We start from the raw sequence: 13,046 nt of genomic DNA, 5'->3' as shown, positions 1-13,046 counted from the left end.
TGGTATAGCACTCGAATGGATCTAACAGCAAGACGTGTCTTTATGCTATCTACTGAAAGACTAGGTCTTGATAAATAACTATTTCTTAATCTACATACGTTAGCATTGAGCATACGATATTGATTATGCACTACTTTGACTTATCAAATGGTGCGGGTTTTTCGCAACCCAATAATCCTGATATATTGGGTAGTGGTGATTAATATCTAGCGGTGCTAGGATTGCTATTATGTTGAATCGTGCGCGAGGTGAGTCTCGCTTTGATAATGTCCTCAAGAGGAGCTTGAACAAGGTTTTATTATTCGAAACTGGCCAGTTGGAGTTTATTACTCTATGAATAATAAATAAGTGTTTCTTGCTAAGTCCACTCTTGGAATTAATAAGATGTTAATTAATTAAGTCCATAGCAGACATTAATTAATTAATGGACATTTATATCTTAAGCGCGGGAAATAAATAATATAAATAATGGAAACCCGGATTACTTGTAATTTCGGATTTGGATGGGGAGTGCAATATTACTTCTGTAGTGGCTGCTCGTAATATTCCAATATAAGCTTATATTAAATTGGGGTTCAATTTAATTAGTAAAAAGCTAATTGGGCGAGCCCATATCCAAAACCTTCCATAGATCCCTGTCTGGCCCATAAGGAACTTAATATAAATAGGAGAATAAAGGAGACATTTAATTATCACATTTTCATATTTGTAATTTTCGAAAATTTCAGCCTCCCTCAAGCTGTAGGAATTTTCGAATTCCACTCCTTTTCCCAAAAGGATTTCTTCTGTCTTCTTTATTCGAATCCTAGTATTTTGATAAGATCAGCCCACCCCTGATATCGAGATACAGTTCGGGAACCAGAGAGAAGATCCGTGGTCTAGTATTGAAGATCATCACGTGGAGAAGGCGCGACCAATCGACGATATTTGGAGAATCAAATCGGTAACTTTAAACCGTAATATTCATGTTTTAGGATTTACTTTCTATAAGCATGAATTATTTGCGTTCTAGCATGCAATTATGTGTTTAACATGTGAATTGATTAATCGCATAATCAGTCAAATAGATCCGTGTCTGATTTATTTGTTTGTACAAGTCTTCCGCTGTGCAAGGGGCACCAAACCCCAACACCTATTCCCATCACTGAACACTTTAGCTCCTCCGATGGAGAAGAACACGCTAAGCAGATTCGGGAGCTGCATGAGCAAGTGAGACAGCGCATTATCCAGCAGAATGACAAGTATAAACTGCGAGCTGATAGGCGACGGAAGAAGGTGGTTTTTCAGGAGGGTGATTTAGTTTGGATTCATTTGAGAAAGGAGCATTTTCCAGGAGGGCGTTGGGGAAAGTTACAGCCGAGGGCGGATGGTCCTTTCCGTATCCTGAAACGGATAAATGATAATGCATATAAGGTGGATTTGCCAGGTCAGTACAATGTGTCAGCTACCTTCAATGTTGCTAATTTATCTCCATATGAAGGTGGTAGTGAGGATGAAGCAGTTGACATGAATGAAGTGGTGGCAGCAGCAGATGAAGCAGACTCGAGGTCGAGTCTTTTTCAAGAGGGGGAGTATGATGCAGTTTCACCGTAGAAATCGGGCAAAAACTGGCGGTGTCAGATTGATTTGAAATTCGCACGGTACATGCGAAACGCAATTTGGGATCGAACTCATCGCGACTAAGTCGCGATGACGGACGATGGATTTTGGCCATCTGACATCGTTTAGGGGGCGAAAACTGCAATTTACTGTTTTTTTGGGCTTATTTTTAATTTTTAATTTTCTGTTTAATTTCCTTATGAACATTTAGGATTTTTTTAGACGCTTATAAATAGCGTTGCTTTTGTTTTGGGCCACGGTTGAATTTTGATAATAATATTTCGTTTTCATTGAAACTAAGGTTTCTTTGAATTTTTTCTCCGTTCAGTCAATTTCTCTATACGTTTTGCATCAATACTCTTGCTTGCTAATTGCCACACTAACCCCGTACACTTGCGGGTATCATTTGTGTTAAAATAAGTTGAGTCAGAATCCATCAGTAATTACAAGTGACAATAATCTAGTAGTAAGACAAAAGACCATGATATAACTACAAAACATAGGATCTTGTTTGATAAATTACAACAACAAAACCAATCCAAACATCTTAAAATACCTTACATTTTACAATTTTCATGCAACAAACAAGGATAAAATGAGTACAACCGTCAAAGTTTGTTGGTAAGCAAATTCGGACATTGCTCTAACACAAGTCTTTTGCTTCATCTTCTTCTGCCACCACTTTACGGCATGAGAAAGACACAACGCAAACATTTACAAACCTGTTGGGAAATTTAAATTTGCAATTCACAGTGTGAAGAGGTGGAGGAAAACATATGAAATAACATGACTAGAATTAGAGATTTTGTATTAAACAAATGTTATATATAGTATATATTTTTTGATAAATTAAATGCTCCAACCAAATAACGATGAGGAAGAGTTCAACAACACCACCACCACAACAAAGACACAACCTAGCTAAGTCCAACGAAAGTGCTACCGCATGACTACATATATCAATATATATGTCCACACTCTGCAATCTTATGAAAACAATCAAAGAATAGGGGATTGTTAGTGAAACTGAATCTTACCGTTGGGAATTTGAAGAATGATGACATCAAGTTGAAGAAAATTAATTGGCACACACTCCTCCACCTCCTCATTCTTTAGAAGCAACTCAAACTCAAACACGAACCTTTCCTTCTGCTTTCCACTTCATCACGATCTATATAAAACACAAAACAGATAGTGACAAAGTAGTGTTAGATTAGTCATTTTGGGATTAAGTGTGTGCAACTTAACTTTGTAAGTTGATCTACTGAATATACTAGCTCCAAACCAGTAGCAATTAAATCGAAACAATGCAAGTTGACAAGTTCATACATGTTCTTTGAGAATCAGAATTCTTGCAATAATCTTAGGCCATTCAGAACCATCCCTTAGATAACAGAAAGTTAAAGAACAAGTAAACAAGACCATGACACAATAGCAAATCACATTAAAATATAGGAGTATTAAAAAACTTAGTAGCTCACTACCTATAAGTTCATTTTTCATTAAAAATATCGATATACTTTATTAAAATGTAATTAAATTATGGTATTATGAGAAAACAATTTTGCACCTAAAAATAATAAACGTTTTAGCTATAATAAAAGTACTCCCTCCGTCCCATCTCATGTGATGGATTTCTTTTCGGCACGGGAATTAAGAAAATGATATGTATTGAATTAAAGTGGAGAGAGTAAAGTATGAGAGAAGAGTAAAGTATGAGAGAGGAAAAAGTAGGAGATAAAGAGAGAATAAAGTAAGGAAGAGAGAATAAAGTAAGAGATGGTTGAAGTTTTGTTTTTAGTTATAAAAGGAAATCAATCACTTGAGGTGGGACAACCCAAAATGAAAAGTTGATCACTTGAGGTGGGACGGAGGGAATACTAGATTATTTAAACAAACACTTAAACAACATTTTATTTGGAATTTTTCCAATCAGAACACAAAAAATCTGCATATTTATTTCTTCATAATCATAAACCTAAAGATCATTTCTAGCTAAATGAGTCCTAACTCCTAATCTCAATTTCGACTAAGAACTTACATCCAATTCCAAAATTAGTATCCAAAAGCAGCATCTACCACAAACCATAGAGATAGAAATGCATATTGTTAAATTTTTCATAAGAAAAAAGAAAAAAAATTGCATATTATCATCACGCCAAACTTTTATCACATGCTTTCTGAGTGGGAAAACATGGAAAAACATTATCACGTTAATACAACACGATATTATTATCATAAATTGGATGTGAAGGGTGGGAATAGAGCCGAGAAAAGTTATCCACCTAACAAAATATGTTAAAAGAGTGAAGAATATATACCATCCACTAATTTCCATTAAAGAGAACACACATATAATATAAACAAAAAACATAGATAAAATTAAGTAAATACTGACCAGGACAACCCGGTATAATAGAATAGATCATAAAACATGGTAGATATAAGACAAAGTCTAAAATTGGTGTCATAACTTTGCTCAAAAATACTTGTGGTTCTAATTTGATCCTAAAATTGATCTCGTTCCTTTGCACAAAAACCATATTTGGTCTTACACTTAGCTTTTGGTCCTAGACACTGTGTTTTAGTCAATAATTAACTATTTTGTCATAAATTAACAATCAAAACACATTGTCTAGAACCAAAAGCTAAAACACTTAATGAGGAGGAACAAAAAAATTTCTGAGCTAATTTATGAAATCCATTTTGGACTTTAGTCTAGTATCCAACTAAACAGAAATATCTTTTCAATGTAAATTGTGAAAAAATTACTCAACATATATTACATGTAATATCTCGGTGTGAGGAACTATTTTGGGATTAAGTATGCAACTTATCTAAATATTCAATTTTGTCCTATAACTTTAATGTTTTAAAGAAAATGTTCACCCTAAGGTAATTGCTAAAGAAATTCAACCGCGAGACATTTTAAACCGAACAAGATGTTATTTTTTTGCAATTACAATTAGGATGAGACATTTTAATTAAAATCCTAAAATAATGAGATAAAATTGGATATTTACATTGAAAAGACCGGCTCCAACCTAGTAGTACCGAAATCAAAACAACTCAATGTCATATTTTCTGTGAGACATAGAATGAGTAAGCTTTTAGTAGAGAGAATTTCTGAAAATTAGAACTTTGACAAAGGTGTAATTATATTTACCAGCTTTGGGATTGGAGGCATTAGTCATGATTATGGGGGTAGATCGTTTACAAAAATGTACATATGCAATTGTTCCTATAAATTAATAAAGTGAAGGTAATCTGGTGGTGACGAGGATATAGACATGCAACCGTTTATAAGAGGGATATTGGTTCTTAAAATCATAAACTTTGACCAAATTTTGGTATTCCCCACGTAATTTAAAATTGGTCTTAAATATCATAAATTTTACATTTTGTTTGTTATTTATAAGAGTAGGTCAATCAGTATATCCAACTAACTTATGTGCATTATTTATCCTACATGTCACAAACTTAAAAAGTGATAAAAAAAATTATAGATATATTTCACTCTTACCCTATAATATGTTTTTCAGCAAAGATATCTTGCTTGGGTTGGATTGGGAAATAACATACAGAATGTTAATTAGTTGTGATATTTAAGACCAATTTTAAAGTTTTTGTGGGAAATAACAAAATTTGGCTAAAGTTTAAGGTTTTAGGAACCAATATATGCCTTTATAAAATACAAACCAAGAAAGATATTCAAACTCACCGATCCGGCGTCCATCAATTCTGATATAGGGGATATGGGAAATGTTGGTCCATTGAGAATCAGCTGCATCACTTGCTTCTTCAATACATATTTCTGGGCATCCCTCAATACTTAAGGTGTCTAATTCAGTGAGGCGCCGCATTGCATCCGCAGAGGGTAGACGCCTTAACTTCTTACAATTTCGTATATACAACTGCCTTAGAGATGAGAAGTTCCCCAACCATTCAGATAACTCTACTATTCCAAAATTCTCCAAGGTTAAATAATAAAGAGAAGTGAGATGTTGAATTGATTCCGGCAGATTTTCCCAACTTTCCATCCCCTTCAATTGTAAGCGAATAAGTGAGCAGCATCCTTGCAATATGCCATTAACAGTCTCCATTAATCCCCCCACACTAACATCTATGTTTAACCATGCCAAGCTACTAAAAGGATGATGAATCTCAACAAAACAAGTCGTCGTGAACTGAGGAACACCAGTAATTGTCAAACGTGCTAGACGGGGGGATTTTGGGAGACGGGCAATTATTTCGGGTAGATTCTCTAGGCTACATAAATCCTCCAACCCCAAATTCTTGAGTGAGGATCCTATCATTTCACATGGAAGATACAGCAAAGCCTTGCATGCACTGATCTGCAAAGTTGTAAGGGATCTGAGACTTTCTTGTGATTGTTAACGCCAAGATCTCCTATCCGTTTCAGATTTGGGCAATCCGTTATGCGCAACTCTTTCAAAGAATTGAGGGTGCCTAGACCAGCTGGTATTTCTCTCAAATTGGAACACTGCTCTATAGTGAACTTTGAGAGATTGGGATTACTATAGAATAGCCAATCTGGGAGACTTTCTACATCATCTATTACATCTATCCAAAGCTCTGTTAACAACGTTAATTTCGCTTGAAATATATCTGCCAAAGGCTTATAGCTGCGATTACGAAAAATATTCAAACATTTGAGGGACGACCAGAAATGGGTAGGAAAACGCGTCAACACACCGCAATCCTCGATCGTCAAATGTTGAAGGTGAGGAAATACACTGACAGCACTTGCACCCACTGATTCTATTCCCTTCAACACTGTGAGCTTAGGCAAGGTTTTCAACACGAGCTCTTCTAGCACTGGGAAAACAGTACGTGTCTCATCATTCACTGATCCATAGAATGAAGAATTTATGGACTTCACATTCCTCAATTTGTACAACCGAAGACACTTGAGATTTAGCAACTGCCCAAACATTGGGATTTCTTCACATTCTGAGCAGTCGGAAAGTGTTATCTTAACCAACTTGGTAAGTGGTAGCCTAGAACCTTGACCTACATCATCAACTTCCATATTCCGAGTCCATGAAGGAAAGCTTCTGCCTCCAAATCCAGAAATCACCAAATTCTTCAGACGAGAGTGAGGTTGGAGGCCTTCCAGCACATTCTCATCATTTGTAGTTTCACCTTGTCTACCGATCTTCCATCCCAAATACAACTCCAATAATTTTGGCTTGTTAGATAGATTTGCTTTCTCAGCCTCTTCTTTGTTACGAACCATTTCAAGGTTATCAATTTGCAGTTTTCCTTTGAGACAATTCAAACTTCCGAGCTCTTCAATTTTGTAACCATTCTTGTCGCCCACCCTAAAAATTTTTAGGGTCCTGAGAGAAGTTAACAGACCAATCTCAGCAGACAACTCTACATTTTCCTCAATATAAAGATGCCTTAAGTTTCTCAAGTTCTTCAAAGTACTTGGAAGTTGCTTTAGACGATAACTACACGCTCTTAATGTCTGCAAGTGAAAAAGTTCACCAATCCAATCAGGAAGATATTCAATAGATGTTTGTTCAATATCAAGAACTCTCAAATGTATCAACTTCTTGATCTCATTTGACAACTCTTCAACTTCCCGACTTCCAAAAGTTAAAACATGAAGAGATTCGAAGTTTGAGAACATGTTTCCATTGATTTTATCCTTGAACAGTAATGTGCGTAAATATTTTGCATTATTTTTTAGAACAGCACTTGAATCATCTTTGAGAAACACGTACCGAACTCGGGTAATTTCATCTTCCCTAAAAGAACCTCTTAAAATAGAAGTTGCGAGATCATGCAGAAGATCATGCATCACACAACTTTCCACATTTCCATAAACATCTCTTTCTGCAATTTGCAGTAAAGAGTTGCGTAGAAGAACATTGATAAAATCTTCTCCCATTGCTTCCATTTCATTGCTTCCATCAGCTTCAAAAAATCCTTCGCCCATCCAATACTCAATCAGATTCTGTGTTTTAATTTTGTAACCTTTAGGAAAAATCGAACAATATGCAAAACACTTTTTGAGCGATGGTAGAGACAAATTATCAAAACTCAACTTCAATATCTGTGCGATCTCATTTTCATCACTGCGTGAAAGCCAATTCTGTTTGATCGAGTGCCATTTTTCTTCAGATTTACCATACAGTACCCCCACCAACTACGCTAGCAGCTAATGGCAAACCTTTACATTTTTCGGCAATCTTAATTACAGAGGCCTCAAATGCTGAAGGAACATTCCCTTTTCCAAAGGCTTTTTCTTTGATAATTGACCAACAATCTTCATTTGATAACATTTGCAACTCATGTGTATGGAGTGGTTTCATAATTGAAGCGACGTCCATACTTCTGGTGGTAATAACAATCGCATTACCTTTCATAGAACTAACACGCAACAAGGGATGAAAAAATTCTTCCCATGTGAGAACATGTTCATTCCAAATATCATCAAGAATAAGTAGATATGTTTTATCTTTTAAAACATCGTCAAGTTTTTCCAAAACATCTTCCTTATCCCCAATTTCGACTTGATCTGGAGAAGTCAATCTTTTGAGGATTTTGTTGAAAAGAATGAGTGGATCAAAATTTCGAGAACCATGCACCCAAATATGTATCCAAACAGATTCTTTTCTTTGAGAAGATGGAAGACTTTCCTAGTCAAAGTTGTCTTCCCAAATCCTCCCATTCCCACAATGGCAAGGATAGAAATAGGTTCATCAGTTGTGATACAAGCGGTAAGCTGTTCAACTATTTCTGACCTCATCTCATCTCTTCCAATAAAAACTGGATCAAGACTAAATGAGACCGTTTCACGAGCAACATCAGGCAAAGTGGGCACAGCAGCTGCAAGTCTCCCGACGAGGCCAAGTTCGGCAGCCCCTTTGTTAATGGAATCCAATTTGCCATTGATTCGTTGGATTCTAAGAGCCATACTTCGAGCACGTGAAATATGAAGACAGAGTGAGAATACCTTTTGTTTCATGGATTTGATGGAAATCATAGCCTTGCTTTGTTTGGAGAGTTGATGATATTTGATTTCATCCAAAACGTTGTCAGCATCGAACCCCATGTTTCCGAGATCCGTGAGCCACTTCTTGACAGCCTCACCGGAGACGGAGCTCATATCCGCATCTCTCAAGAATGTCTGGATCATCCCCAGAGTCCGAGTTAACTGTTCTGCTTCATTTCTGAAACCTCGAACAAGTGAGACCTGATCCCTGGAATACTCGATCAGGTTTTGAAATAGAACTTGAAGCATGGCGGCGGCGGCAACTTCTTCCATTCTTTGTGCTGAGAACTGTTTCAGAGAGAAGGGTTATGGTTTAGGAATGGAAATGAATAATTGAGGCAGAGATAACTAAGGTAAAGAAATGGATAAGATATGCAACTAAAGAGCTCCAGAGCCATTCATTCTAATATGCTTTCCTTTTTCTTTTTCTTGTATTTCAATTCTTGTAGTCGTGGTTTTACAATCAAATAAACATAATACCTCCATCTTTTAAAAATAACAACTATTTTCATATGACTCCAACTCTTCAAATTAAAAACCTTCTATATTAGCAAACTTTTTTCTCTAGTATCATTCTACAAACAATCATTTTTCTAAAGGACCTAGATAGTACTTACATATGATCACTATCATATGTAAGGATAGGTTTTCTACAAAAAATCACTTTCTCTAGTATCAGTAGAGATCAAATTTCAATCATTAGTTAAAAGATGAAAGGATAGGTTTTATAACACAAAAGTCATTTAAGATTGTTTTTTATCATAAAAAGGATTTGAATGCATATAAACTAAAAACGATTTACAAAATGACCTCCTTGTTATAAACGAAATCAATCTAAAAATAAACTAATTGATATCTAAAAATTATCTCCATATTTGAGGAGATAACTACTCAAAATTTGGTTCAATAAAAAACTGTTCAACCTTAACAGTGACTTGGATTATATAATATGAGTAGAAGATTAATATACTCTGTTACATAATTTTTTTTATTGTTTAGTTAGTATAGTAATATAGGAACAAAACAGTCTTTATTTATTAAACTTGTTTGTCTTGAGAATGGACTCGAGTTCATTTTTTAATGTTATTTATTTTTCTCTAGAAAAATCATATAGTAGTCCTCCCTTCGTCCCAGTTAAGTTTGAGACATAATTTTTGGGCACAGAGATTAAGAACTTGTTTTGAAAAGTAGGAGAGAGGAATTAAATAGGAAAGAAAAAGAGAGATTAAAGTACATAGTGGAATAAAGTAAGAGTAATCAGATGTTTTGTTTTGTTGTTAAAAAAAAGGAAATGACTCAACTTAGTTGGAACATTCCAAAGAGGAATAGGACTCAAAAGGAGTACTAAATTTCATTTTTATAGTAACACATGGTACATATTTAGTTGCCTTGCTTCTTCATTAATAGAGTTAATGTCAATAAAATTACCATGGAACAAAAATAAATTTTCAAAGTTTATACACTCTCCCTTCCTAGAAATAGAACCATTTTCATTTTTGAATTGTCCCATTAACAATAAAACATTAATAAACATTTCTTAAAATCCTAATAACATTATCTCTATTTTATTCACTCTCTTAAGCTACTTTCTTTTCAATAACTCACAAAACAACATGCATTGGGACGGAGGAAATACATAAGAGTATTTAACATCTCTCATAAAAAATTTATCATAAATGAATAAAGACTAATTTTGGAAGGTAGCTTAGAACTGAAAAAGAAAAACAGTAAATTATTTTGAAGGGGAGAGAGAAACTTATCTGGGTGAATGTGCTGCCAGAGGCTCTGGCAGCATTGGAGGGCGCCACGATGCTGAAATCGGCAGCGATGAATGCCTCGAGTTTCCGCAACGGACGGTAACGGAGGGGCAGTGTTGCGGTGAAGGCGAAGAAGACGAGAGTTTGGTGTCTGTTGATTTGGAAATTGTGAGAATAAATAAGAGAAAAGGGCTTTTTGGGCCTTGGGCTACTAATTTGTTTGATGGGGCCTGCTCTTGGGAATTATTTTACTTGGGCTGGGAATTTGATTTTGATGGACATCTACACCAATTAACTTTTTGTTGGGTCATGTATTTTATTTGGTATAAAGGGGGATTTCTTAAGTTGGGCCTATTAGTTGTTATGTGTTGCAACTAATGTTTAGCGGTGTTGGAGTTGTTTAGACCATCTCCAACCATACATCAAAAATAAGTTTTGGTGTAGAAATCTTTTTCAATCATACACCAAACTTAAATCCATTTTTGGTATTTTTTGTCAAATAACACCATATTTGGTGTTATTGCAAAAGTTTTGTGAGACAAAATCCCAAAAATGGTGTAAATCTTAAATTTGGTGTAATGGTTAGAGTAAAATTATTTTTTAGTATGACATATACTCAAAAATGGGTTTAAGTTTGGTGTAAATGATTGGAGATGACCTTAAATAAACGGGCCAACTGTTTACAGAGAATGTGGGCTGGAAATTTAAATGCTTGGACTAACATAATTAATTTTAACTCAGAGGTGATTAGCGCAAAAGTACGAATGTCGCGTTGGATGCATGCATTGTTTTAAATGAAAGTATTTTTTTTAAGTTTAATTTAATATGTTATGTTCTTTTAAAAGGGTAATTTTTGTGCACATCTTTTGAGGCGAACGAAAAGTTGAGTTGAGGAAGCAGCGAATAAGGTGGACTTTCTTTTTTAAAATGGAATATGTGCTACGTATGTTTTTGACTTGAAAAAGAAGGTAAAGTATGCTTGTCATGCCATGTGTGTTTTTGAAACTTGGTTTTACCATGTACGTTTAATTAAATTCGGGCCCTAGTGGAGCTAGAAACCCTACTCAGATTACTGTACACACCAGTACAGCAATCGGGCTTCTCTCAGCGATCCTGTAATATAAAGAACCAATGGTTGCGCCCAAGCACATGCCGTCTTTTCACCAACATCAACCGTTATGGCACTTAATCTGAACAAATCAATGATCAGAAACGAGACTTTTGATACATAAGATAGCCCCTCGTGGTCATGGTCCGGCCCCCACTTCAAGTTCTGATCCACATGCCCTTCTCTCTGGCACAGTATATGATTTGGTGGGATCTGGGATTCATGTTCTGGCATGGGGTGATGATCACTTGTGGTTTTGGAGTGGAATCCGAGGCGAATCTCAGATTCTGAAGGGAAAATTGCAAGATTAAGGATAGGAAGAGTTGATTGGGGTGTAGACATGGTTGGAAATGGAAGAGTAATTGTTGAATAGTTGGGAGAGATTGATAGAACCGTATTCTATCAGGATTGAGCTCACAATAATTTGTTTATTATTTCTCAATGCCTCAAAAAACTATTAATAGAATTCTATGACTTTATTTATAGAATTTTATGACTAATACTTTCTCTGTCTCATTAGAAATGAAACGTTTTTTTTTTTGGTTTGTCCCATTAAAAATGAAACGTTTTTAAAAATGGAAACAATACTCTTTCTGCTTTTTCTTCTGTCTTACTTTACTCTCTCTTCATTAACTCACAAAACAACACTACATAAAAACTTGTGCCGAAAAGCAAATGTTGCATATTTAATAGTATCTTGCGACTAAAGCAAGATAATTAAATAAAAGATTACAACTATGGAAAGGAATTGCAGGAAGATATGCAAAACATAACTAATTGGAGATGTAGTCATTGTATCTTGCGAGATAAGATCCCTTGCGTCTCTCGTTCCATGGACTGGTCCCAGTGACGAAGCCAGAAAACTTTTGTTGGGGGGTCCAAATACTTTTTATCGGCGACTAAATATCACAAGAATAAATTATTTATTTCATTTATTTAATGATGAAATTTTACAATATTTACTGGTTAATTTTCTATGAATCTTTAATAAGAGAAGTTTGATTAGTTTTCAATGAATCTTTAATAAGAACTCTTTAAGATGAAATTCAATGATGATTATAAATAAATGAATAAAGATTATAGTATTTTTTTAGACTAACGAGTAGATTTTAAAACTTAAAATTTATTAGTACTATAAAATATTTACATACTTAATGAGTATTATTGAAGTCTAAAACTATCTATTTTATCAACTATGCAAATATTTACTGTTTAAAATAATCAAATGTTGCAAAGTTAACTGACACAAATAATAAGCATTAAAATTAAAATTAAAATTAATCAGAGGATGTGGATGTGTGAAAGTAAGAATTGTATGATGATAAAATTGTAAGTAAAAAGGTTTTGCAAAGTGACCACCAATCACCATGGAAATTTATAAAATGAATAGAATATATAAATAGAAAAAAAAGAATATATAAATTGAAAACATGAATAGAAATTAACTTAAGTGGTGTGTATAAATAACAAGTGAAGAAAGTATATCAGTGCTCTGCACAAATAAAAAAAGCAATTGTGGTTCATGAGGTTCGAACACCACACCACAATGACCAAC

The 13,046-nt window shown here is 34.7% G+C and overlaps 2 protein-coding genes across 2 annotated transcripts; both read right to left on the bottom strand.

Moving 5' to 3' along the window:
- Positions 1-2,066: 2,066 nt before the first annotated feature.
- LOC125200619 (putative disease resistance protein RGA3) lies at positions 2,067-7,650 on the bottom strand. The gene is made up of 3 exons (XM_048098297.1): positions 5,321-7,650; positions 2,637-2,770; positions 2,067-2,321 (listed from the first exon to the last, which is right to left on the bottom strand). Exon 1 carries the CDS (start codon positions 7,565-7,567, stop codon positions 5,912-5,914), a length of 1,656 nt encoding a protein of 551 aa, XP_047954254.1. The 5' UTR covers positions 7,568-7,650; the 3' UTR covers positions 2,067-2,321; positions 2,637-2,770; positions 5,321-5,911.
- A 508-nt stretch (positions 7,651-8,158) lies between these two features.
- Positions 8,159-8,899, bottom strand: LOC125188737 (putative disease resistance protein RGA4). The gene has a single exon (XM_048085766.1). The coding sequence runs from the start codon at positions 8,897-8,899 to the stop codon at positions 8,159-8,161; it is 741 nt and encodes a 246-aa protein (XP_047941723.1).
- Between the last annotated feature and the right edge of the window lie 4,147 nt (positions 8,900-13,046).

The sequence above is a fragment of the Salvia hispanica genome, chromosome 1 (assembly GCF_023119035.1).
Source record: "Salvia hispanica cultivar TCC Black 2014 chromosome 1, UniMelb_Shisp_WGS_1.0, whole genome shotgun sequence".
Taxonomy (NCBI): Eukaryota; Viridiplantae; Streptophyta; class Magnoliopsida; order Lamiales; family Lamiaceae; genus Salvia; species Salvia hispanica.
The sequence above is the reverse complement of the archived record's forward strand: the minus strand, read 5'-3'. Positions and strand labels throughout refer to the sequence as shown.